Genomic DNA, 27,132 nt, shown 5'->3' with positions numbered 1-27,132 from the left:
GCTGTGGGCATCTGTGTTTTTTAAAGCCAGTTTCTGAGGATGGGGTCTGGGTGATTCTGTTGTTTAGTTGTGACTAAGACCACTGCTCCACGGTTCCATTGTATTCATTCATTAAGGATGCTGTTCCTAGGTTATCAGGCGAGTAGGGCATGATCACTGCTCTGAATTATTTCATAGGATATTGATGAAGGCAGGCACTTAAGCAGACAATCTCAGCATACAGGGCCGAGTTTGAGAGCTTCTGGACAAAGTATTTGGCAACACTAGAGGGATGATGAGCGATTGGGGAGATGGGGAGCTGGCATTTGAATTGAGCTTCCGAGGATGAGTGGTCACTCACTGGGTGGGTGAGAAGGAGAGCTCTCCAAATAGAAGGACTAGCACTTATGAAGATGTGGTGCCGAGGTCTTATTCCTCATCTCACATGTGAGATACTGAGGTGCACTTCTCACACATCCCACCTTCCTCTCCATGCTAATGTTTCTTCTCCACGCATTGGCAATGTCACTACATTTCTCATTGTGTTCTGAAACTCCAGATCATCTGTTGTTAAATATTAGATTGATTTTTAAAATAACAGCTTTATCGACATCTACTATAAACACCTGTGTTAGTTTCCTACAGTTGCCACAACACATGATCACAACAAAAATTTATCATCTCATAGTTCTGGAGGCTGAAGTCTGAAGTCAAGATGTCAGGAAGGCCACACTCTGCCTGGAAGCTCTATGGAAGGATGCTTCCTTGCTTCTTCCACTTTCTCAGGCTGTTGACATTCTTTGACTTCTTTGCTTTGTGGCCATATCACTCCAGTCTCTGACTCTGTCTTCACGTTGTCATTCTCTCCCTGCACGTGTCTCAAATCTCGCTCTGCTTTTCTCTTATAAGGACATTTGTTCATTAATATGGGTCCCAACTGTATAATCTAGGATGCTCGTGTCTCAAGATCCTTAATTATATCTGTAAAGATGCTTTTCCCAAGTGAGATGACTTTCATAGGTATCAGGGATTAGGATATGGATATAACCTTTTTGGGGTAACCTTTCAACAATACCATACAATTCAGCGGGTTTTAGAATGTTCACAGAATTTTGCATTCATCACCACTATCAATTTTACAATATTTTCCTAATCCTAGAGAAAAATACTGTACCCACTCACAGTCACTGCCCATTTTCCCCCAACCCCCCAGCCCTAGGTGATCACTAACCTACTTTATGACTCTATGAATTTGCCTAGTCTGGAAACTTCATATAAGTGGGATCATACAATATGTGGCCTTTTGTGTCTGACCCCTTACTTGTTATAATGTTTTCAAGATTCATTCATGTTGTGGCCTGTATTAGTACTTTACTCTTTTATTATTGAATAATATTCTTTTGTGTGAATTTACCACATTTTCTTTATCTGTTCATTAGCTGATGGACATTTGAGTTGTTACTACTTTTTGGCTGTTATATGTAATTCTGCTATTAATCTTGGTGTGCAGGTTTTTGGGTAGATATATATTTTCATTTGGGGCTCCTGTGATGGCTCAGCCATCAGTTTAAAAAAAAAAAGTCTGCCTGCAATGCAGGAGGTGCAGGAGATTGTGGGTTCAATCCCTGGGTTGGGAAGATCCCCTGGAGGAGGAAATGGCAGCCCACTCTAGTATTCTTGCTTGAAAAATCCCATGGACAGAGGAACCTGGCAGGTTATAGTCCATGGGGTCACAAAGAATCAGACATGACTGAGGGATTGAGCTCAAACATGTTTTCATTTCTCCAGGGGATATACCTAGGAGTAGAATTGCTGGGTCTATGGTAACCTTTCGAGCAACTGTCAGATGTTTCCCAAGTCAGCTGCCTCATTTACATTCCCATCTACAGTGTTTGAGGGTTCCAGTTTCTCCTGATTCTCTTTTATTGTCTTTTATTTGGTGCTATTGTCAATTCTACCTTATATGAAAAGCTTCTTAACTAAGATTAGAAGAATATTTACATTGCACTTCGGTTAGTGTCACAATTTGTTTCTAACATTGAAGAAATGAAAGGCGATCAGTTCTTATTTACCCTAACTCTCGCATTTACTTTTTGTTTCACCCGGCTTCCTGGAATCTTAGTACAAAGCAAATAATAATGATAATAATAATTTTGATGTCTATCTCCATTAATAACTATTTTAGTTCAAAACCCAAAAAACTGTCCCATAGCTGTAAGCTCAATGAAGGCAAGCCCCTTATCTTTCACTTTTTCTTGTAAATTTTGTATACAGCTTGTGGTGACTCTGCAGTTCAGTTCAGTCACTCAGTTGTGTCCAACTCTTCGAGACCCCATGGACTGCAGCACACCAGGCTTCCCGGTCCTTCATGTTCTTTGAGTCAGTGATGCCATCCAACCATCTCGTCCTCTGTCATCCCCTTCTCCTGCCTTCAATCTTTCCTAACATCAGGGTCTTTTCCAGTGAGTCAGCTCTTTGCACCAGGTGGCCAAAGTATTGGAGCTGCAGTTTCAGCATCAGTCCTTCCAATGAATATTCAGGGCTGATTTCCTTTAGGATGGACTGGTTGGATCTCCTTGCTGTCCAAGGGACTCTCAAGAGTCTTCTCCAACACCACAGTTCAAAAGCATCAATTCTTTGGCACTCAGCCTTCTTTATGGTCCAGCTGTCACATTCACACATGACTATTGGAAAAACCATAGCTTTGACTAGATGGACCTTTGTTGGCAAAGTAATGTCTCTGCTTTTTAATATGCTGTCTAGGTTGGTCATAACATTTCTTCCAAGGAGCAAGTGTCTTTTAATTTCATGACTGCATCACTGTCTGCAGTGATTTTGGGTACTTTGAATATTGATTTTAATATTCAATAAATATTAAATTTAATATTAAATAAATTGTTGCACAGTGGTGATTGTATAATAAATATTAAATGAGAATGTGAGTCATCTTATGTGTAAAAGGATTTAATGTTTATAAAACATAGGCTGATAATTTTTCTTAATTATGCACAGATATCTGACAAATTTGGTTATTCTTTTTAATGTGCAGATGAACAGGAGACTGAAGATATGACAGAAGAATGTAAAGAATCTTAAACACTGACTTGCTGGGTTGTGCTTCTAAGAGAGTTGGTAAATTAAGTTAAACCACATTTTTTCCAAATTCTTTTAATTCAGTGAATGCATTATAGAGACCATTCCTCAAATGACGATTTTTATGTTTAGATTCTCTCTTTCTGGATCATATTTTTTTGATATTTTTGAGACTTGTGGTAAATTTCTCACTGGTTTTTCCTCATTGAAATTCCCAGGAAAGTTGTTTTTTATTGCATTATAGAAACCAACATTTTATGTATGTGGGCTATGGTAAAACTAGTTGAAGTTTTATGATTGTTTTGTATTTGATATTACACATTACTACTTTATTGGGATTTAGACAGGTTTGTTGACCATAACTTGTAGTTTTGCCCTGATTTCCCTTCTTTCCTCTTCTCTAATGCCTGTTAAGTAAAGTATAGCTTGCTGTGAAGAGAAATGAATTTTCCCAACAAAACAATGTTAGGCTATCCTTGCTATCTTATTAGTAGTGGTACTTTTCATAAGCAGAAGTTTGACAAATTATTTCATATATGACGTTTAGTTTGTTATCTTCTTTCAGAGTTTCCCTTTTAGAGTTCAGCAAATAAAGATCAGCTGGTTTTAAAAAAGCTATACTACTATTTTAAGAGAGAGGGTTTATTAGTAACAAGTCAGTAACTTGAATTTATGAGAACCTTTTATGTCTTTTCCAAACCCATGTGCTTCTGGTGTTTGATTGATATGTATGTGTGTGTGTGAGAGAGAGAGAAAGAGAGAGGGAGAGGGAGAAAGAGAAGAGGAGAGGGAGATAGATGGCGAGGAGATAGTTTATGGCTTTATAGTATATTTCTACAAATGGTATTTGTTGCATAGTGGACCTTTATGTTACAAAAGTTTACCAGAGGGTAGTAAAACAGAATGATTAAGTGAGTAATTTTACCCTTGAAAGGAAGGAGACCCTTCCATAGCATGTAAACTGAAGGTACCTACCTCTAACAAGGAACTGGCGAGCTGAATTTGTATAATATACTCAACATGAAGGCTCCAAATTAAATGAAAGATTACCTTGTAAGAAAGAAAGTGTTCTTTAAAAAAGCAGTGTTTTTAAGTTTCTCTCTAGACCTGAGTGTTTGCCCCCAGAAAAGGTAGATAAAAAGTATGAAAGAGCAAGAGCTAACTCATTTCAGGAATAAATTTAGGATCTTAAAATTTGAGGTTTTTCTACTTATGACTCCTCAAGAAAACTACTGGCACCACCTTTATTGTAAATTCCCATAGGACCTAGGGTTTATTGCCCTTCAGTCCAAACCAACCCTGAAACACATGACAATAAACTCCTATAGAAGGAGAGAGCTATCACCCCGATGGCCTAGTTTTAATTTTTAACAAGTCCTTCATTTCAGTGCAGCCTGCTTCAAAGGCTGGTCTTGGAGTGCATATGGAGCATGCCTGGTAAGAAAGCTCCAGTTCCCAGTTTCTTCTGTCCCATCCTGACACTATCAGTTACTTTTGTTCTGTTCCTTAAAAGTGAATTAGAATTCTCTCCCAAGACTTCACGTGCAGAGCTTCTCTGAGAATGAATGATGTCATGTTTCAAAGAATATTTCTTTCAAATCAGTTTTCCAAAGTTTATAACCAACAACTTCCAGTTCCTGATTCTTCACCTAGATGCCATAATGTGATTTGGCAATTTATACTCATATATGACTATGCAATTTATACTTGCATATGTTTCTAGAATGAGAGAGAAAAGTCAATAAGGGGAAAAAAGATTCTGTCTCACTCAGCCTGTCCTTTTTGTTTAATGGACCTCAAAGTGAGACCTTTAATCTACTCATAAAATTTTTTATTCTAAAATTTTAAAAAATTCTTTTTAAAACTAAAAATTGGCTGGTATTCTACATTCATGGTTAGCGCACCTGAAGCTCAGGTTCTGCTTATTGTAAGACTTTGGCCTTCTCTTCACAAAATAAGTGGATATTTTATGTGTGTGTGTGTGTGTGTGTGTGTATACAGATATATATATATATATATATTCATTTATTTTAGGATGTATTCCCAGTTCTACCTCTCTTAAGTCATCTTTCTGACCAAAGGCATAGTCATTCTCCAAAATGTGGTATCTATAGAATTTGACCCAACTTTTCAAGGACAATTCACCCTTCATTAATGTTTCTAAAGCTTCTTCACAGCATGCAATTGTTGCCCACCTAGTGTCCTCATTCATGGGTCAGAAGATGTAGCTGTATGTGCTTCACTCCTGTTTTCCTTTTTGTTTTCAGGAACAGAACTGGGCTTTGAAAAGGATTCAGTAAATGACATTTAGTGACATTAGTAAAATATAAACCTATATCCTTTTGAGTCCCACATCTTGTGGGAGTGGTCATTTCTCATCGCTTGTTTTTAGTATGACAGGCTAATTTGTTTTGTTCTTTTATTCCACAAATCTAGCAAATACGTCATTTAAGCAATTCAGTCTTAAATTGTATAGGAACTGTGAATGTTACTATTACTGTGATTTCTTTTTGTGTGTGCTCTATTGGTTTAAGGATAGAATTTACCCATACCTCATAACATAAGGCCAGAAAACAAACAAACATGGATACAGTAAGTATAAATATAAATTTCCATATGATTTATTGTTGTTCCTTGTACATAAGAAACAGTAATATACAACTTACACTGCTTTAGAATGTAAAATGGATAAAAATGTGTACAAAAAAGCACATTCCTAGAAAAGTATTGGCAAATAGTAAAAACAGGGAGGAGGGTAACAAGCAAAAAACAAATCAACAAAACAAAAAAACGAACAATTCTTCAATTCAGTGTGCAAACATTTTATAAAAATAGAAATACTAACTCTACAGGCAGTATTTCCTGATAAATTATTTAAATAGCATATCTACACAATCTGAGATATCTATTCCAAAGGCAATGAGAAAATAATTTATAAAAATAAAGCAACGGTACACAAGATGATAGAAAAAAACAACTTTCAGAAAACGTATTTAACATTTCAATGCTATTTCCTTATTGGGAATACTTTTCTGCAAAGAATTTTTATACTATGTACAACATTGATTTTTTTTTTTAGGTACTACAGTAGCTTTAAGTTTGTTAGACACTTGAACTCTTTCTGTTTGATCCCAAAATTCTTTACTCAGTCACACAACAAATGAGGTAATATTTGTATACAAGTTTCACCTTTGTCATTTTTTTCTTTTGGAAAAAGGCAAAAATAATAAATGTAGATACTTTTCATCTCCTTGGAAATAGGCACAAGGGATGGGATAAGACAGTATTAATGGCCTCTTGGCTTTCTTTGCAAACTAAAAACACTTGCAAATGGACAACCAAGTAATTCCACTTGGGGAAAAAAAAGGAAAAAAGAATAATTCCAAATCATTCGGTCTAAGCACAAAGTGAAGAGCAGCTTGCTATGCTGGTTTCCTTGTGCCATTCCTGTGAAAGATTTGCTGATCAATCTCAACTACCTGCTCTCAAACACTTTCCATATGAAACCTAGATTCCAGGTAGAACAGAGTTAATAAATAATCTGTATTTACAATCTTACAGTCATAATGACTTGTAGCAAAGATGATATGGATAGTCCTTACGCTTCTTCCTGTTCCATGAATAGTCTTTCAGACAGATCCCCCAGAATAAGTAAAAAATAAATAGTTTACATTGTAAAGTGTTTGTTTAAAACACCAAAAACTATAGTCCAAAAGAGACAACTGGAAAACTCTATGATATTCAGGAAAAAAGAGAGAAAAGGAATGTCTTAGTTGATAATTTTGTGCCTTTCTAACCATAAAAATACAAGCACGGGCTGCCTGTCCCTTGAGAGGCAGTCTGGTGCTCACTGAGATGGTAGGTTTTCTTATTTTCCTGCTACATCTGCAGAAGCTACATCTGGAACACAGCTGACAATTTCAATAGAACCAAGCTGCGGCAGCCAGCACTGCCTTGTGTTGGTTTAACTCTGACTCCCTATTCTGGTCACTACAGGTAATGTGTTAAGGGGTGGAAATCTGGGAGGAAGTCCAGAAGCCAGTCTTTTCCTTCCTTCCCCACTCCTATTTAAGTGCCTATTTATGTGGGTTAATCAGCTAACACCGGTCAGCATCATGAAATCCAGCAATAGTCTTTCAATCCCCTGAAAATGATTTAGTACCAAAAATGTAACAGTTCCTCCATATTTTCTTCATACAATCGTCTCTTGGGTATGCATCCTCCCCTTTGGGCTTTGGCCCCCCGCCCCCCCCATTCCAGAGGGAGTAGGTCAGGGCTGGTTTTGTCAATTCTAGTGAGTCCTCCCTTCTCTCACATGCCTGAAAACATTTTGGAGTCCACTGCTCAGAGCTGGCCTCACAGTCGCATTCTGCTCTGACAAAAGCAGAGTGGGACAGGCACCTTCCAACCAAAGCATGTGGATGCTTTTGCTTTTGCAAAAGCCAACCAAATTCATTGTTTGTCTCCTTGGAAGATTCTTCTCAGTCAGAGGCTGAATGCAGGGTCTGATTTGGAAAATTGCATTTTCTTGAGGCAAGTCACATGTTCTAGGAGTCCACACTCATGCAAGCAGAGAGCAAAGGCAGGCAGCAAGGAGCAATCCTGGGGGTTTTCTAAAGCCCATGGTTCCAGAAGGTGCAATACCAGCATTGGTTATGATCAGTCTTTTGATCAACAGTTTGATGATTAGGAATCTGTGAAATAAATATATAAACACATAAATACATAAACTAATTCATTGAGGCACTGTCATCTTAATATCCACTAACACATTAACAACCTTGGCACAGCTCTACTTTTATAATGGCAAAAATATATTTTAAGATTGGCAGTTTATAAAATTACAATTAATGTGTTTGAACACTGTTGCTAGGTGTTTGATATAGCATAACCTTCCAGAACTTATGCTCTGCTTTCTAAGGCTTTCATTATTTCATTTTTATCACTGTGTCTTTAACAGCAAGATAGAAATAACCCTGTGTCTTACATAGCCTTTAAATCAGCCTCTTGCATGACTGGCATTCCTGATACTGGTCTGAACTAGGGATTCCACCTGTATATTCACTGTCATTTTGCTCCTACCTCTGCATTCATATTTCAGGTCGGAGAAGAACACCATTTCTTGAGAGAAGACGAACAAGCCTAGCCTGCCACCAGCATAGGTTTTGTCATAGATGGGTCCTGAGTCAGCCATGATCTTCTTCCCTTCATACATCACCACTCTGAGGGAAAAAGGAAATCACATTAGTGCCACCCTTACTTTTGATCTTCTCCTCGCGTGTCAGTATGACTTCAGGGACGTTTAATCGGAGCAGTCTTACCTGATGAAACCTGTCTTTGGCCTGTGGCTCAGACGCCATCTGTAGGCAGTGAAATCTTTCCAGCCAATGTGACGAGGGTCATGCCACAGTGTGCGCACCTGGAGGAAAAGGAAAAGCAAAGGTTCAAACAGCTTCATTATGAGATTTACGTTAGATTCCATGAAATGGAATGGTACTTGAAATGGCAATCGAAAGGTACTGAGTTGACCTAAATTAGAGGGCTACAATGTCGGATTTTTTTTCCAAGGGCTTTATCATTGGCTATGTAACCGTGAATGTACATATCAGCAAAGAGAAGGGACGTTGACACTTTCGTTTGTTTGAAGAGGCTAAAACAAACAGTTTTAGCCTTTTGATCTGAAGTGAGCTACCCTCTCAGACACTAGGATGGTTTTTACAATGCAGAGCTTAATGCTACAGTTGGTGATGCTGGGAACTTGATGTCTAAGACTCCCTGGTGGGAGGCTTGGCCAAACACAGCATCCCTTCCCCTCCTGCAGGGCGTTGTTCTCACCTGGCCAGGGGTGTTTCCTGTGTGCCACAGGGCATTCCGCAGGTGCTCGCCAGGCCCCGTGGTGGAGTTCACAACCTTCACGGAAAGTCCAGAGTATCCCTGAGCCCTCGTGGGGTTGGTGTCCCAGTAGGATTGAGTGACTTGCTTCCACATCACAACATAGAAGCGGCTGCTGGACTGGTAGCCAAACACAAAGCCGGCATAGTCGTCATCCCTCTCAGTGTTGATGAAGAAGGTGCCGCTGAAGTCCACAGCATTAAATTCGTCATAACCTGGAAGAGGAGGCCACACCCAGGTTAAAACCTGCAGCCTTCCCGAGGTTCTCTGTCACGTTCCCAGCCATTTTTAGCACTCATGGGGACACATGCAACTGCCTGCTTTTACATTTGCTTCTTTCCCCCTGTACACACTGGCCTTTTGTTTGAAGAACTCTCTACTCACCTACAGCAAGTCCAGGGTCACAGTTGACAGTCTGGACGAGTTCTTTACCCTGATGGCGTACAACCCAGTTAGGGTCGTTCTGGGATGTCCCTTTGGGATCTAGAGGAATCATCTGGAATCGGCGGAAATCAGTCTCACTGATATCAACATTTTCGGGACAGATGTCATCAATATCTGGCACCTTGTCCTGGTCAAAATCATCTTTGCAAGCATCACCTCGACCATCACCTAAGGGCAAAAAGGCAAGAGTTCAGTGAAATTCCAAAATACCATTACTGGTGCCAGAAATTCACTGTCTTGTCAAAGTTAACATTTAGTCTCTTCATCCTGAAATGTATTCAGCTTTGTTTTTATTTCCTCAATCCAGACAGCCATGGTTTCAGTTACTCTCTTTAAAAGCGGCTCCAGTGACTCACCATCAGAGTCCTTCTGGTCAGGATTGGGCACCAGCCTGCAGTTGTCCCGGTCATCAGGAATGCCATCATTGTCATCATCATGGTCGCAGGCATCTCCTTTGCCATCCTTGTCATGGTCAGCCTGGTTGGCATTGGGCACGTAGGGACAGTTGTCCAGGTTGTTCTGGTGGCCGTCTTCATCAATATCCTGATTGTTGTCACAGGTGTCTCCAATGCGGTCTGAGTCAGAGTCAAGCTGAAAGAGACAGAGGGTAAATTTGAATGTGAATCATTGATGCTAAAGAAAACATACGGAGATTCTCCAGTGTCTGATAAGACCATGTGATGAGGTTTCACATCTATATTAACAAATCTTACATGTTTTATTCTTGATCCTTATTTGTATTACACAGTTTTTAAAGGGATATTTGAGAGTTCTTTTCTTTCTAAATAAAATTAAATAGAAAGCATCATTTCATCACTAAGGATAGAATGCCATATTAACTACTTATATCTTAATGATGAATTGAATGCTCTGGGTACAATTTATGTTCTATTCAAATTTTCAATTAGGAAATTGCTGACACATCAACTTCTACTCTAGGTCATTAAATCATGGCAACATGGCACTGCTTTTCATACATACTGGGTAATCTGAATGGTGGGAGAAATCATTTTCTTCTCTTTTAGGTATTAGGTTTTACACATCTAGCCCATAAGGATTGTCCAGTGTTGGCTCAGGTAAAACCAAAATTCTAATTTTTTATTTATTATATTATAACATATATATAACATATATATAATTATAAAATAATATTTTATTTATCAGAGTACCTTTTTTACATTATTCAGTATATATGGAATGCCTATAGATTATTTACACACAAATTGCAATTTTGCTTGCCACTATTTATGCTCTTTGCCATTAAGATTTTTACATGATTCATTAATTGTTATAGACTTTATTATTATCTGAAGAACCAACACCTTATCCAGGGAGGTTAAATGGCATTGAGGTTTAATTTACAGTAAGACTCAAATTCAAAACAGATGACTCAATGCCATTTGATCAAGAATGCTATTCCAAATCATTCATGCTTTCCCCTATTGTCCCAAAGCAATTCATCCCGGTGCTTTTTGTTTTAGAGAAAGTCATAAGAGCAAATATTAGGAGAGTTTCTGGATTTCTCCACAAATTAGCTGTATTTATCATTTCTTGAATCTTTAAAAAATATTTGCATTTAAAAAAAGGTGGTTTCTAAATTTCCAGAATAGTGGCTTTTAGGGGGAAAAAAAGGCCTTAATTTTCACACTGAGAAAATAATGATGAACAATTACACCAGAAAAGAAACACCGTCAGACATGGAACTTGTTCTGGCTGTGTCTGTTTGCAGCACGCCCCAGCAACGGTACAGAATTATCTGTCTGCAATGCCAAAACACTTAAAGAATGACAAAGAAACAGGGATTTCTCCAGTTTGGAGAAGTATTTTTAGTTTGATTTTCTTGCAGTCAGATTATATCATGAGCCATGAAAATGGCTGTGTATCTTGCTTAGGGATATTTTCTTCCATCTCTTAGTTTCTAACATGATTAATATTCCTGTACAGTTGTCAGTCACAGATTTCTGCTTTGTATAATTTATCTTAACAATGGTAGATTCCATTGAGCAAATCATGTGGGCTTCTTATAGAGGATAAGATTGAAGTTACAAGATTGTCATGCTAAAGACCTATGGAACTCTGCAAAGAGCTTAGGTCAGGCAAACGGTTCACATGAAAATTTTGTAATTGGCTATGAAATCACTGATAGCCATGGTAATGAAAGTGTTTGAACTTAAGCTCTTCTGTTTTTTTTTTTTTTTTCTTCTGTTTTTTTTAAAGAGGCTTAGAAAGGGATATTCTAACAGTTTACTGAAAAATTATGAAAGGAGTCTACCTACCTGGTCTGGATTGTGTTCCAGGGGGCAGTTGTCACACTGATCACCAACCCCATCCATGTCAGTGTCTTTCTGGTCCACATTGTAGACATACTGGCAGTTGTCCCGTTCATTGAGGATACCTGCAGAGAACACGGGACAGGTAAGAGCGGGAATCTTCAGCCTCCGCTGTTGCAACCAGACTGCACACTAACAGCCAGCGCTGTCCAAGGCTGAGAGCTGAACGCCGTCACAGCTGCCACGGGCTGGCTGGAGTCAGGGAGCGCCTTACCGTCCCCATCAATGTCAGCTGCGCAGGCGTCTCCTTCCCCATTGTTATCTGTGTCAGCCTGGTCTGGGTTGTGGTTGTAGGGGCAGTTGTCACAGCGGTCTCCCACGTCATCTCTGTCATAGTCGTACTGAGCTGGGTTGTAATGGAATGGACAGTTGTCCTGCCAAGAGAAGAAGCAGAACATTGTACAACTTGATCCATGAAACTAGCCTCAAATCACATGCATAATGTATATAAAATATATATGTGTGAAAATGTATATATATATTTATATATATATATATATATAATATATATATGTGAAAATCTGCAACAAGCATTTTCTACTTTGTGGATATACTAATTCCCCTGTAAAATGATCACTGCAAAAGTTAAAAGCCAGGACATAATGAATGAAAAATGAATTTCTGTTGGTTATGAGTCAGTGAGATGTAAATGGAAACTCAACATCTCCACTCTCAGTGCATGCAGAGAAAACCTTACTGTGATCTAGAGAAGACATTTGAAACCAATATGGGGAGCAAAGTGTCATTTGTTCACACATTGTAACTTTTTGTTCCACCTAGGGTAAGGGCAGGCCGTGATGAAAAACAAAACCCTCTAAAAATTCTCTTGGCAACATCTCTATCTGAAAACTACAGAATCACAATGAATAATTTCTGATGACTAGATATCAGTAATTTTGTTGAATCTTAAGGGTTACAGGCTGTTGCTGAACACAAAAGCTGAAAGAGGAATGGAAAACAATTTTACCCTGTCATCTGGAATCTTGTCATTGTCATCATCATCATCACAGGCATCGCCGATTCCATCCTTGTCATAGTCTTCCTGTCCTGAGTTGGGAAGGTTGGGGCAATTATCCTGGAAAGAGAAGACACTGCAGCTGCAGTTTGCAAGCCTTTTGCTCAGCTCATGCACTAGAGCATGCAGCGAGACACTGCAGACAGAACTGAATGCTGCTCTGTGACAGCAAGTATTTTCAATGGGAAGACAAAAAAGTTTGCTTGGAAGATACACACACACACATAAATACTTTGTATAAATGCTCTAAGCTTTATATATACTGGGAACATGGGTCATGCTCTGCTGGCATTTGGTAGAGAAGTGAACTTTTTTTGGACAACATCATCGACTGTGGAACACAACTGCCCAAAGGGCCTGCCCCATACATGTTCTTGGCACCAAGTGATTTAATAAGAAATTAGTGTTCCTCTGCCTTTGGATGATTTAATCTTTCAGTTCCATTCCCAAAGTTTAAGCATTTAAAATTCCTCAGCTCATTCCCTTGATAAGGGTTTTCTGGAGGCGGGTGAGGGCAGGGCTACCTTTTTGCAGTGGTAAGTTGCATTGGCCACGCACACCAGGTCCTCGTTGGGCCAGCCATCCAGGTCCGTGTCCTCCCCACAGATGATGCCGTTGCCGGCGTAGCCAGGCTTGCACTCGCAGCGGTACATGGGGTCGCTGTAGTGGCCCAGGTAGTTGCACTTGGCGTTCTTGTTGCAGTCGTGTGTCCCGTCTGTGCAGGGGTTTCGGGGCTTGCATACCTGAGGGTACAACATTCTGACGTTAAGGCAAAGCCTTGGAGGGTCCCCAGCTCCCCATTGCCTCTGGACAGAGATCCACGGGAAGAGTGTGAGTCCTCCCCATCCTCCCCTGGGAATGTCGATGCCAGGTTATAGGCTGACATGGCTTTATGTGTGTTTTCCTTGAACTTGCACATCACCCTGGCACTTACAAGTCCATCCGCTTACAACTTACTCCAGTATGGTCAAATGTGATGGACCAATTTTCTCTGCTGGATGGACAATTCATTTTCTAGTACTGTTTCTAAAAGCTAGAATGACACTCACCCCATTCCTCATTTTCCTTGAAGGGTGTGAGATGACATTCCCCCCTTTTGTGGCTAGCTCAGCCAAGGACACCCTTCCTCACTCCCATCTACTAGTCCCCTCTGCTCTACCTGTTTGTTGGCGGTGGCGTGTTCCACACCCCGGCCGAAGGGCTGCGAGCCAGTGAAGCGCGGTGGGCAGGGCAGGCAGTTGTAGCCAGGGTCTGTGTTCTCACACCTGTGCTCTCCATTGTGGTTGAAGCAGGCATCAGGGACTTCTTTGCACTGTGGAAGAAACAGGTTTGTTCATGTTTAGAGAACACTGTCACAAGAAATGACCAAGGCAGATGAGGTGCTTTCCTAGGTCTGGTAGCTCCCAGCTCCTCACCTCATCAACATCTTTGCACGCGACGCCGTCTCCACTGTAGCCCGGGGGACAGGCACCACACTTCCAGCTGCCATCAGGGTAGCTGGTACACTGGACACCAGCAAAGCAGGGATTGGACAGGCATCCATCTGAGATAAGAGTGACAGGCAAACGTGGGTCTCAGCTGCTGTTACTGCCACTCTGGTCACTTCAATGGGGGTGTGATATTGTAGGGTCTGTGGAACTGCTGACTTTTGAGATTATGCTGTCCATCTGGCATTTTAATCAAACCACTCAGGGCCATCCAAACTGAACCCCCATGAATGCTGACCATGCCTTTAAGTGGTTTTGTCCTGGGCTGCCTGGGCTGCGTGGCTTACCAATGGGACAGTCCTGCTTGTTGCAGATCTGGTTTTCTGTCACATCACCAATGCAGTCCTTGCCTCCAAACTGGGGTGTGGGGTTGTTGCAGAGCCGGCTACGTTTCTGTACCCCTCCTCCACAGGTGACAGAACAGATGTCCCATGGTGACCAGGGTCCCCAGCCTCCATTGACTGTAAGAAAATGAACCACAGGCCAAAGCTAAGACCAATTTTCAAACACTTTACCTTCACAGGAGACTCTCCTGAGTGTGTTCAAGAAACCTCCATGACCCTGACACATGGTAAGGATGTCTGGGAAAAGAGTGTCTGAAAATGGTCCCATTTGTCATTAGAAGAAGCTGCTGTGCCCAGCAGGACTGTGCCTGTTTGTTTCTCTAGGAAGCAGTCTTCCCCGATCCGTGACCCATGGATGCCAGGCAGCCAGTGGGGTGAAGCTGCCAGCATCATGCCGGATGATGCATGCACTTACTGGGGCAGGCGTCTTTCTGGCAGGCTTTGGTCTCCCGGGCTTTGCCCTCACATGGCTTCCCATTCATCTGGGGGCTGGGGGAGTTGCAGAGCCGGATCCTTGTGATCACACCGTCTCCACATGTTACAGAACAAGACGACCAGGGGGACCAGTGGCTCCAGCCGCCATCCTGTTTAACTAAAGGACAAACCTGATGGTTATATGGTGCTTCCCACAAGCCAAGCTCTACATTAACACTTTAAATGCATCCTCTAAACCAAATCTTCAAGCTCACCAAACTAAAAATCTTTAAACTATTTTTACCCCCAATTTACAGATAAGGAAAGAGCCTCAGAGAGGGTAAGCTGTGCTCAAGGGTGCACAGATAAGGCAGAGAACTGGGATTAGATCAGAGCCTAGAACCTGTGACCTCAACCTCTGTGCTCTGGAGTTGCTGTTGGTGACAAGGACAAGTCAGGTCTCCACATCCCCAAGTGGCCAAACACTTACATCTCTTGTCACATTCCTGGATGTGGCAGGTCCGTGTCTGCACAGAGGAGCCCTCGCATCTGTTGTTGAGGCTGTCGCAGGAGCGGCCACGCTGCTGGATTCCATTGCCACAGGTCACAGAGCAAGAGGTCCACTCAGACCACGGGGACCAGCCATCGTCTGCAGAGTCGCTGGCTGCTGAGCAAATGCGTGCATTTAGTGTGTTATCATGAAAACAAGCTACTCTTTGGGCTGCTCTGCTCAGGACTTTCTTCCCATGCCAGAGAGTGAAAAGCAATATATTTGTTAGGCCAATGGCCAAGTGGTCATTCTGTGCACAGCTTTGGGGTAATTGCATGCTTTGCCTGGGTCGGTACAGCTGAACCTTTCCCCCACATACGTTTCTAGTCATCCTCGCCTCCTTCCTCCAGTCTGCATTTCAAATGAGTTTCCCTTTTATGACTTAAGATGTCTTGGTAGGCATTTCCAGCCCCAGGCTTCCAAGAATACTTGGGTTTTAGGCAACTTATAGGAGTCACTTCTGACTTTCAGGAGAGCCAGAGACCCACGTGTTTGGCAGATGAATCTGAAGGCAGCAGAGCCGCTGTTGGCTCTGGCCCTGGATCAGTCATGAGGTCAGTGAGCGGGTTGCTCCTCTCACCCTAGCATTTGGGGCCTTTTCTGCACATATTTTCATAAGAGGGAAGTGTGTTTGTTTACCATCTGCCCAGGCGCCATGACTACAATCACGTCCTGTATCCGACAGGAGACAGAGAACTTGTTTTCTCTTGCCATCAGTTGGAAGTTTTCCTAGTAATCCCTGACTCAAAATTCAGCACTCTGCTAGCCCCTAGCTAGCCTTGTTCCCTTTAACCCACATCTGAAGTGAATGCTGAACAGAAAGCAATGTACAAATGATTATGACAGTTCCAATGTCACTGACATCTCTGAAGGGAACTGGTTCTTCTGAGCTGTGATCCGTGTGTGTAGGAAATGGGGAGTGTGGGGGGTGTGGATGTGAAGGGTGAGTGCTGCTTTCCTGTTTTATGCATCTTAGTTGTGATAAATCATTTCTATGACTTCTACTTACTACAGTGTCTCAGCAAAGTGATTAATTATACTGGCAGCAAAACCCAGGGACTGGGTACCATGAAACAATACAATTTCTTATGGAGCCCTGAGACTCAAACTACTATTTTTTCTTAGGTCTCCTATGCCTGTAGATAAAATGGGTAGAACTTTCAGGCCCAGTTAAGTCCATCAATTTCTCCAGTGAGCAGATTTTTCCTGACTCTAGGCCATAAGGTCAGATTCTAAATCCAGTCAACTTAAAGCTATTGCTGCTACCAATTCATCTCTTCTTTTCTCAAAGCACAGAATCATATTCAATAAACTATACTAAGGTTATTGTCTACACCATAATCCAGGGTGGGTAATTAAGTTTAGTCATAACGGCATTTTTTTGGCTCTATATAGCAGACAAGCCATCGGTTAGCCAGATGCTGCCCCAAGAAGCTGAATGAACACATGTGACAGAGATGGGACGGGTATTCCAGCATTATGTACAATTGATCCAGTCACTAAAGCATGGTTATACAATTTTAGGGACTTACGCCAGCACCGCGGGCAGCATTCTCCATCAGGAACTGTGGCGTTGGAGCAGGGCATGATGGGACAGGACACTTTTTTGCAGATGGTAACCGAGTTCTGCAGGGCAACAGTGAAGGAGAAATGAGTACGAAGCATATTGCAAGCAGAAGCTTACATACGGAAACGTTTCAATTACAAGTGGAAATCTCGTCTGGGCTATAAATGCTCTGGTGGAATGATTTTAATAAAAGATCTGCCTGTCTTTTGGCAGCCACCAGTACTGTAGAGACAGTTCTAGTGCTGGCTACTTGTTACTTCAACCCTCTAGAATTCTTCTCAATTGCCACTTAGTCACTTCTTCATGCACAGAACAGCATGAATTTATGCAATTGGAACCACCTAATATCATGAGTCAGATCTGTTACTCTGTGTCTAAAATCAAACTCCTGAAACTCAGCCAGGACTTTAAAATTTTTAAATTACATGTTTATGGGGAAAAGAAGATCAATGAGCATCTTACTTTCTCATATATAAATATGGCTTTATATAATATTGGACAAGAATGGGAATTTAGTAAAGGTGGCTCCCAAATCCGGCAATCCATGATTTGTATTTAAGCTTGACTTTGCGCCATGAGCCAGGTAACACCCCCAAACCCCTCTGCCCTTGATGTTGGGTAGGGGGTGAGCCAGAAGGACACATATGCTGCAGGCAGTACCATCTGAGGTAAGTGGATAGTTCTAACAATGTTGGGCTAAGTGATCTGAACAGCAATCAGTACTGTATTAAAGAATCTCCATGTCATAGCTGAATACGAATCAGGTCGGGGGGAGAAAGTTCCAACTCAGTTTTACATACCTGATATTCAACACTTAGCTCTTGAACTAAAGCAGGTAAGTTACCGAGATGTTTAAATAGATATATTCTTTTAGATATTATCCTTAGCCTGGGGTATAATTAAGACTTTGAAAACCTCTGAGCATTTAAATGATGTTTATAGATGTCATAACTGCATCTTAAGAGAAAGACACCACTTGGGTATCCAGCCATGGAACATGGAAAGAGCCTCCGCAGCCATCTGGGTCTTTCTTCAGAGAGTGCTGTCAATCCGTGCTTGTCTGCCGAGAGCCTCACCTGGCAGCGACACTCGGTGCAGCTGTCCACCGTCCACTCATCACCCGTCCTGTACTGGACCCCGTTGTGGTAGCAGAGTGGGGGCCTCCTCAGCTCGTTGGCCAGCTCTTTGTTCTCTTCGGTCTAAAAGCAGGAGAAAGGTGATTAGCATCGAGCCTTACTTTCCGTCCCTCGGCATCATCGGGGACACACATGCAGGGGCTCCTGCTAACAGGCGGGGGGCGGAGGCCACTGACCACTTTGCGGATACTGTCCTGCAGCGTGGTCACAATGGTTCGCAGACCCCTGAGCTCCAGGACCATGCTGGACAGCTCGTCACATGAGATGCCACAGATGGCCTGCAGGTCCTTTGTTTTGTGGCCAATGTAGTCGGTGCGGATGGCAGGGCTGGACCCATTCACCACGTTGTTGTCGAGGGTGAGAAAGACGCTGGTAGCTGCCAAGGATCAAAGGCACTCAGTGAGGAAAGTAGGAGAATATCTCCAAGTAGATGCTCCCACCAGCCAACCCCTAGGCATCCTAACTCTAAAAGACATTTCATTTTGGGTGAGGGATGCAAAAGAAGGGGACCGTTGAGTGTGGAAAACTGAGGTCACCTTTATATAAAGGTTACTATGTTACCTGGGGTAATTTATGCACAATCACCATTGCTTAAGTTTCTCAGCTTATTTTGGGTGGAATGCCTTCACTTTCCCATATGCCCTAAAAACAGAGGGATGCTTACAGCTGGAGCAGCCTTTGTTCCTGAGGATGTCTTCTGGTGTGGTTCCAAAGACGAACCTTACATTCTGCAGCACCCCCTGTGAACAGAGGATACACACTGTTTGTAGAGTGTTGGTGGGGGCTGTGGGGTCAGTGGGAGGGGGGACTGTTTATGCCAGAAAGAGCACACAACAGATGTTCTAAAATTTGAAAAGAACTCCCTTTCAGGATCACCGTGTCAAAATAACACACCAAATAACTGTTGGTGAATTGCCAAATTCACAGGAATTGCAAAATAACTTCAAAACTCTTAATTGTATCTTCTGCCAAGTCTGCAGTCTTTTACAAAGAATTCAGTTATCGGCCTACTTGGGGATACAGGAAATGGAATCTGATATTGAGACCGGAGGATACAATGACACTCTCCAGTGTCAAACAGTTAAATGTGGGAGTTTCAAAGCCACAGACCCAAAGATCTAGAGGTTTAAGCAAGGAAGACACTGCAGCAGCAAATAGCCACTATTTTAATCTTTTCTTTGGGATCAGTTACATCCCTATGAGGAAGCAAATAGCAAAGTGGTATTTATTCTGCTCATAAAAAGTATCCACTTCAAGCAATATTATAATTGGTGCAATGCATTTGAAATTTTTTTCTTGAGAAGAGCATGAAGAGTATTTAAGGTTTGAATGGGCAGTTACAGGAAAATCATTGTTTCCTTTAGAGGTTTTCAGTGTCTGATCCCTAGAACACCAGCACCAACTTAACCTTGGAACCGGTTACAAATGTAAATTATCAGGCCCCATCCCAGACCTACTGAATCCAAAACTCGAGGGGTGGGATCAAGCAGTATCGATTTTAGTAAGCTCTCCAGGTGATTCTGTTGCTCCCTACTGTGTGAGAACCACTGCTTTAGTGCACAGGCAATATTTCCTATACTGGAACCCCTGCCTCTCCTGTTATCACCCTCCTGGTCATAAGCTGCCTAGCAGTCAACCCCAGGGATCAGGAATCAAAGCGGCCTCACCTGGAAATTGTCATTGACACCTCCTTTGGCAATGCGGAGTCTGGCGATGCTGGCCAGGTCCCTGGTGAAGATGCTCTGGATGGGGACATCCAGCTCGGCATTCTCCATCTTCTCACAGTCGATGTACAGCTGGGCCCTATCCTCCTGCACAAACAGGGTGATGCCCTTCCACTGGCCAGTGGCCAGGAGTGCTTCTTCCACCGACACCACATGTTGCTTCCCCTGCACGGTCAGGCTCAGGTCCAGGGTGCCCGCCTTGCCATTGGAGACCACGCTGAAGAGCTGGCCGGAGTGGTCTTTCCGCTCCACGGCCAGCAGGGTGCCTCGGGTCTTCTTCATTTGCCTCAAGGAGGCCAGGAGGAGGAAACCTTTCTCCGCCCGCACAGCATCCACTAGGTCTTGGAACTTTTTGTCAGGCACAGGGGGGATCAGGTTGGCATCCTCGATGCGGAAAGCTGGGCTAGAAGGGTCAGGACCCTTCACCAGTCGGCGCCCAGAGCCCTTGCGGGCAGCTCCGGTGAGTTCAAAGATGTCAAACACACTGTTGTCTCCCCCAGACTCTGTTAGACAAGAGCAGGACACAGGGTGAGCCCTCTGGGTGGAGTGTGGGGTGGAGGCTCAGCTCTGGGGGCGGGGGTGAGGCAGAGGGCCGGATGAAAGCCCTTGACAGCCACTGGAAGAGCTAAGTAAATGCCCCAGTCAGAGGGAGCCGGCATCCTGAGGTCTGGTCAGGGCTCAGGGGAGAAGCGGCTGAGAGAGGAGTGCACAGGGAGGGACCGCACCTGGGGTAACCCGACCTCCTCCCCGTCCCTCCCCCACACGAGGTATTACGCAGACTCACCTGGAATGCGGCTGGAGCCGCAGACGTGCGACAGGAGCAGGACAGCGAGTCCCCAGGCCAGCCCCATGGCGGAGCTATCTGCGCCCAGCAAGGAGCCTGCAGCACGGGGCGGAGAGCCCAGGGTCAGAGGCTGCCAAGCAGGGAGTGTGGGCATAACCTGGCTGCCCTTGGGGCTGGGGCCCTGGGGATCCCCCTTTGGGCCCAGATTTGCTGGAAGGAAGGGCAACCGTCTTTGCTTTGGAGAGAGCATCAGGAAGAAAGTAATAAGAGTTGAGGGGAGATTACCGCTTTAAAGAGGTGGTGGGGGCAAGACCAGCCACTGGGGAGGGGCTTGAGAAGTTAAGGGTAAACACTGAACCAGGAGATGTAGTTTAGGGGCGCAGGGAGGCACAGTCCTTTTCTAGAGGACTGATAGGACTTGGGGAAAAGAAGAAACTCTTGGGGGGTCCTGGTGGGTTACTCTGTGAACCCCAAGGCTGGAGAGGATGGCTCTGGAGCCCATTCACAAGCAGAGCCCCAGAGGCTGGGAGCGACAGCATGGGGAAGGCAGAAAGCATTGAGCTCCGGGGTCCCGGAGGCGCTGAAGCCTGGGAGCTCCAGGTGGCTGGCCAGGGCAGCACTCTTCCGCGGCGGCCGCCCGGGACTCCTTACCTGTGCGGACGCGGATGCAGCGGACCGGACCGGCGACAAAGGCGCAGCAACGGGATGGAGCGCTGGAGAGGCGCGGGGTGGAGGCCGTGGATTCGGAGGCTGCGGCTGGGAGAGCTCGCCAGGGTGGGCTCCCAGCGGCCGGCCCGAGTGCAGTGGCTGGCGAAGCGAGGAGCCGCGCGCTTTTAAAGGGGCGCTCACATTCCTGGGGTTTCCTTTGACCAATGGGAGGCCGCGGGGCAGGAAGCGGGAGGGGGGCCAGTCTGGGTTCCTCTCTCCGCCCCCCGCTGCCTGGCGCACAACTTTCCAGCTAGAAGGTGAAGGGGGGCGGCGGGGGTCGGGGCCTAGGAGCACTGGAACTTCTCAGAAAAATAGGTGCCCGCCCACGCGGCCTTGGCGCTCACGGGCTCAGCACTCTGGCTCTGGCGCCGAGCGGCCCCAAGCCCTGTGCGAGCATCCCGAGCCGACGGGGCCCTAGCCGCCCAAACCAAGACCCTTAGAGAAGCTTTCAGGCAAATTCCCCTTGAATGCCTGCGCGACGGCTGAAGGGTGGACACTTGGGGAGAGAACCCTTTGTTCAGAAAAAATTAAGCCCAACGGGGTAACATGGGACCAAGAGGGAATCCGTAGCTGAAGGAGTTCCCTCTTGGGTACTTGTTGACCCTCGTCCATCCATTCAGGTGGGGTGGGGACCACGGGACCCGCTTAGCGCCCCTTCCCTCGCCCCACGCCTGCCCTCCGCCTGCCCCCCGATGGACGTGAGTGGGTGTCGCTCTGGCCAGCATGAGGGTACCGGGCTCGGCTTCCCTCGCGCGTCGGGGCAGCCTTTCCGCAGGGGCTTGCCGCCCGAGTCCCCGCGAAAGTGCCATCTCCCATTTGCTGCGGCGCTTCCACGGCTGGCCGCTTGGGGGCGATGTGCGAATTCTGATCAAGGGGAAGCGAGCGGACAGCTTCTTTCTAGTCAGGAATGTTAAGGAAACTTATTCTTACCCACTTTCCTAAAGCCAAATTGGAAATTGTGTCTTGAAAAACAGTTTTTTGTGCCCACTCGTGCTGCTTAACGTGACTCCTGGTTGGAGGGTTTGAAGCACCATCTGGCTCCAGGGTCTTGAACTATTTACAGAATAGACTCATGGAGTAATAAATTACCTTCTTCCTATCATTTTATTTCCCACTCCCCCCCAGCCCCCCGCCCCGCTCCTTGAACGTTCTTTTCATTTTTAGGCTCCCGAAACTGAGGTGTGGGTTACATTTCTGTGGGTGCACCAACTGCCATGAGTGCTGCCGCTTGCTTAATGCTTCTGTCATTGGAAGTCTGGTGTCCAAGCCACCGTCCGTCCCAAGCCAGCATGACTCCAGCTGCCTGGAATTCCATTCATCTCTTCGGCTGGGACGTCAGCAGCCACACTTCCCCTGCTGTGATCCCAGAATATCAGGCTGGCCCTGGGACCCAGGGCGCAGGTAGTAGCCTCACCAAATAAGGATCTCAGCCACTGGCCAAGGGAAGCCCTAGGGTTCACTTCCCTCCTTAGCATTCACACCTGGCCAGATTCCCAACACCCACACGTGTGTAAACATTCATCTGACTGGCAATTTCACTTTTCTTGTGTGGGAGTGTTGTGTGACAAGGGGCATGTGGGTGACGGAGTGTTTTCTAGTTACTCAGTACACAGCAAACACCTCTAGAAGATGACAAGTATGTTCCTAGGTTTGTTGCTTAAGTAGTTACTAAACCTGACAGATAGATTTCACATGCTCGGAGACAGAAATAAAAGCCTCTATTGGATGATTAGTCAAATCAGATTCCTGTCGTGAAAGTCATAGGTAATGATTCATCAAACAGATCTGACAATTCCAGAGTCAGCAGCCATACAGGCCCCTCCCCTTCCTTCTTCCTAGCATCCTGTTAGCTCCTTGAAAGGTGACTTTTCTTTTTTTTTTTTTCACTTGCTACTGATAATACCAGGTACTTAGGAACAGTTTTCAGAAGATGTGCTGATGGTCCCCTGCTCCTCTGGCCCACTTGTTAATTTTATATAGATGAATGGAGGGTTTGGGGGCCACAAGGGGCTCACAAAAGCAGGGTACATTGCCCCTTTTAGATCATCTCCTCCTATAGGCTTAGCTGTAAGGACAGAGCAGAAGCTTACTGGGATGACCCTTCAGGCTAGCCACTTCCAGGACTGAAGGACTGTAGGCATTCCTCTGGAGTTTTCTTGGAACTTGGCTTCTTCCAACAAAAGAAGAAGAAGTCTACAGTCTGTTATATACCCTGCAAATAGGAAGGTGATCTGTATGGTAGCGGGGAAGAGCTTTCATGTCAGAGAAAGCTCACGAAGGCACTCCAACACAGAGGCCTTGCCCAAACTGTGGGACTCCAGTTTTTCTGGTGGAAAGGAAGGATCCAGGGGAAAGGGTGATTGGGTCACTGATTGGAGTGCACCCACATTCCTGCTGGTCAACGTGTGCTGAAAATATTCCTCAGAAACCTAAATACTTCTTGGAGAAGCAGGATGGGAAAAGGGGAAAGAAAAACTATACCTTTAATATGGGTGATATTTCCCTCTTGTGTGTGTGTATCCTTGACCTGCAAGTTCTGGGATTTCAGGCCAATAATCTGACATGGACTCAAGGGATGGGCCTTCCAGGGACAGGATATGGTTCTTGCTTTGCTAAGTTGTCATAATTGAGGATTACATATTTAAAATAAAGTATATGACATTTTTAAGTATATGACATCTATAGGATTTTATTTTTCTAAGTTCCCCCTAATTGGATATGGAATTGATCTAAAATCATTGCCCGTGAATAGGAGGAACAGGACTGTCAGTAATAGCTACCTTGAAAACTGCATGTCATTAAAAAGAGCAGGATAATTGAGGAAAAAATTGCTTATCTAGCAAAGAGAAGCAAGGTGTGCTGTATTTTGTGTAGGAATTTTTAAAAAATGCTAGAAATGTTCAGCATTTTTATTAGTAATTTCCTAGAAGTGAACAGCAGCCAACTATTGTATTCTAGAATGGACCAAAATCCTAGCATCTCTAAAATGAAGACATCAGATATTCATTCCCTCTGTATATTTTCCCTAAATCGTGGTTCAGAGTTGCTTTAGTTCAGCCACCTGGATGGTCAGAGCCAGAGGGAAGTTACCAACAGGTGTTTATTATCTTTCAATCAAACATCAACTCAGGCTTCCCTCTCCTTCAGGAGATGTTCTCCTGCAACTTTAAATTGACTTGTTTCTTCTCTGGAAACATGCATTCTTCTTACCACACTACTCATTGCCCTCCATTCTTTAGTTTTTCAAAATAGATTTTATTTTCAAATGTGTAAGGACTAGAATGTAAGTATCCAAAGGTTTGGGCTTGGAAAGAGCTCCAATATTTGAATTTCCAAATCCCTTTATACTCAGCTCATGGCCCAGAAAGACTGGAAACTCACCAGCTCCCAGACCAGTTCCAGCATTTCCTGCAGTTATGCCTGAGCTCCTGGGGTAGAAGAGGTGATAGACCCCCCAAAACATTGTACCCCTCCCCCACAGAATTGAAGCAATACTCTTGGGGAATTGATCTCAGTGGGAAGAGGTAGGACTATCGCTTTAATGCCTCTGTCTCCCTCTTCCCGGCCAAGTTCTGGCCAATGAGAGTTTTGCTGAAGGCTTCTGGGAAAACATTCTTACTTGGAAGAAAGAGCCACGTGAAGTCAGGTTTTCTCCATCTCCATTTGAGTGTGAATGCTGGCAAGCTGTGTTGGGTGCTACTAGGGGAACCAGACTTAATATGAGACCAACGCTGGAGAAGGAGGAGCAGAGAGATGAACAGAACTGTAAGTCAGAGCACATTTTTGAGCTGCCAACCTTAAAGGCCATGATACCTCCAGATTTCTCTGGATATGTACTTATTGTGTGTGTGTGTGTGTGTGTGTGACTCAGTCATGTCCAACTCTTTGCAACCCCGTGGACTGTAGGCAGCCAGGCTCCTTTGTTCATGGAGTTCTCCTGGCAAGAATATTGGAGTGGGTTGCTGTGCCCTTCTCCAGGGGATCTTCCTGACCCAGGGATTGAACCCAGGTCTCCTGCATTGCAGGCAGATGCTTTACTATCAGAGCTACTAGGGAAGCTTATTAGTTAGGCCAAGTTGTTGTCTTTCTGTTACTTAGAGCCACAAATATTGTAACTCATGAAGCTTTTAAATTCCCTCTGCTTAGGTTGTCTTTTCACACACTTTGCTTTAACCTTCCTGAATTTTTTACGGTAAGAGAAATAAGAACAGGTCATAGGATAAAAATGTCTTCAAAGACTCTTCACGTATATTATTAAGGTGCTTTCCAGAAAAGCTGCGCTGTTCTCTCTCTCCCTGTTCTTTTGCCAGCAGGCTCTGCTAGCCCCAAACATGACTCACAGCTGACTGGAGAGACAGAGCTTGACTTCTGATGTTATTGTGTCTTTGCATCCCTTCTTTGGGGAACTGGGAGGTATAGTCCAGTGTGTTCAGGAAAGAGTATCCAGAATAAGCTTATCGGAGTGAAGGAGTTGGGAAATTGATCTGTTGGGAAATTGAGGATATGGGGCAAGAGGATGGACAAAGGAAATGATGAGATTTTGACCTGAGCCTAGGGGTGCAGGGCTGGCCAGGGTGGATGATGGAAAGCCCTGCATTTGAGACCAGTCTCTCTGACTCCCCTTTCATACTCTTCTCTCTATTCAACTTTTTTTTCCAGCTTCCTTGAGGTGTAATTGACCAATAAACTTGTAAAATACTTAAAGCATACAATGTGATGATATGAAACATTGTGAAAGTATTCCATCCATTGGGTTAATTAACACGTCTATCACCTCACATAGCTACTTTTTGTGTGTGTGAGAGAGAACATTTAATTCTACTCTTAGCAGATTTCAATGATACAATATGGTGTTATCAACTATAGTCACCATGTTATCCACTAGATCCTCAAACTATTCTCTATTCAACTTTTTATGTTTTATCATCTTGATGCCCCTCTGGGGCATCAATAAGGATGGGCTGGTTTGAGTTTCATTGTAGAAACTTTTTTTTTTCTTCATAGTTTGTCACCCTGCAAGAAGACCACACATCCATAGGCACTTACTAATAGGGAAGGGAGCTGGGAAACCATAGTCATCCTTGGGACTTGATTTAATGAGTACAAAGCATACCTCCTGCATCCCAGTTTCTTCTCTTTCCACCAGGACTTCAAGTTCCTCCAAAATAAAACCTTGGAACTTTTTTAAGCCAGAAAGAGCTTTCTGGTCCAACTTCTCAGTTAACAGATGAAGAGGTTGGTTCAAGGAGGTGAAGTGACTTTTGAACGTGTTGATTGGGGGGAAGTCCAGAAAACACTTCAAGTGCTCATACCTCCAGCTTAAAGTCTTGACCTTCATGGGGTTTCACTCTTTGAAATTCATTTCATATGATTTCAAAAATGTTTTAGTAGTAAATCAGCAGAAATGCTTCCCAATTTGCCAGTTAACAGCAAGGTATGTGCCCACAGTTGGGAGAGGTGGGAGGCTAAAGAGGGCTAGGCAAGAGAGAGGAAGGAAAGACAGCAGAAAAGACTGATGTTAGTTTGTTAACCAAAGGCCCACCTGCACTACGTATTCCCTTCTCTTCCTTTCAAATGGAGTCCCAATCCTCCTGGACCCCACTCTCAAGTTAACTGAAATGTTTACCACTGCTCCCAGGAGAGTGTTACACTTTGGCTTGAAGTC

The 27,132-nt window shown here is 44.0% G+C and overlaps 2 protein-coding genes across 3 annotated transcripts in view; one reads left to right on the top strand and one right to left on the bottom strand.

Moving 5' to 3' along the window:
* The window catches only part of LOC122444278 (fibrous sheath-interacting protein 1-like), a 203,710-nt gene extending 196,950 nt beyond the window's left edge, over nt 1-6,760 (top strand). The window contains exon 5 of the mRNA XM_043473010.1: nt 3,029-6,760. Coding sequence (XP_043328945.1) covers nt 3,029-3,075 — 47 coding nt within the window. The 3' untranslated portion in view covers nt 3,076-6,760. The remainder of the gene's footprint in view (nt 1-3,028) is intronic.
* On the bottom strand, nt 5,670-21,570 carry THBS1 (thrombospondin 1). 2 transcript variants are annotated; one of them, XM_043471428.1, is made up of 22 exons: nt 21,411-21,570; nt 20,760-20,855; nt 19,919-20,478; nt 18,916-18,991; nt 18,428-18,627; nt 18,192-18,314; nt 17,081-17,174; nt 15,489-15,665; nt 15,000-15,176; nt 14,528-14,701; nt 14,169-14,296; nt 13,913-14,065; nt 13,278-13,496; nt 12,706-12,813; nt 11,953-12,112; nt 11,685-11,803; nt 9,765-9,999; nt 9,349-9,576; nt 8,908-9,179; nt 8,394-8,491; nt 8,155-8,294; nt 5,670-7,766 (listed from the first exon to the last, which is right to left on the bottom strand). In XM_043471428.1, the coding sequence occupies exons 2-22, from the start codon at nt 20,824-20,826 to the stop codon at nt 7,759-7,761; spliced, it is 3,516 nt and encodes a 1,171-aa protein (XP_043327363.1). In that variant the 5' UTR covers nt 20,827-20,855; nt 21,411-21,570; the 3' UTR covers nt 5,670-7,758. The 2 variants fall into 2 exon arrangements, with proteins under 2 accessions (XP_043327363.1, XP_043327364.1); XM_043471429.1 differs by having other exon boundaries at nt 15,489-15,662.
* Between the last annotated feature and the right edge of the window lie 5,562 nt (nt 21,571-27,132).

This window comes from Cervus canadensis, chromosome 6 (genome assembly GCF_019320065.1).
Source record: "Cervus canadensis isolate Bull #8, Minnesota chromosome 6, ASM1932006v1, whole genome shotgun sequence".
In the NCBI taxonomy this organism is placed as follows: Eukaryota; Metazoa; Chordata; class Mammalia; order Artiodactyla; family Cervidae; genus Cervus; species Cervus canadensis.
This window is presented reverse-complemented; position numbering and strand designations above follow the sequence as displayed.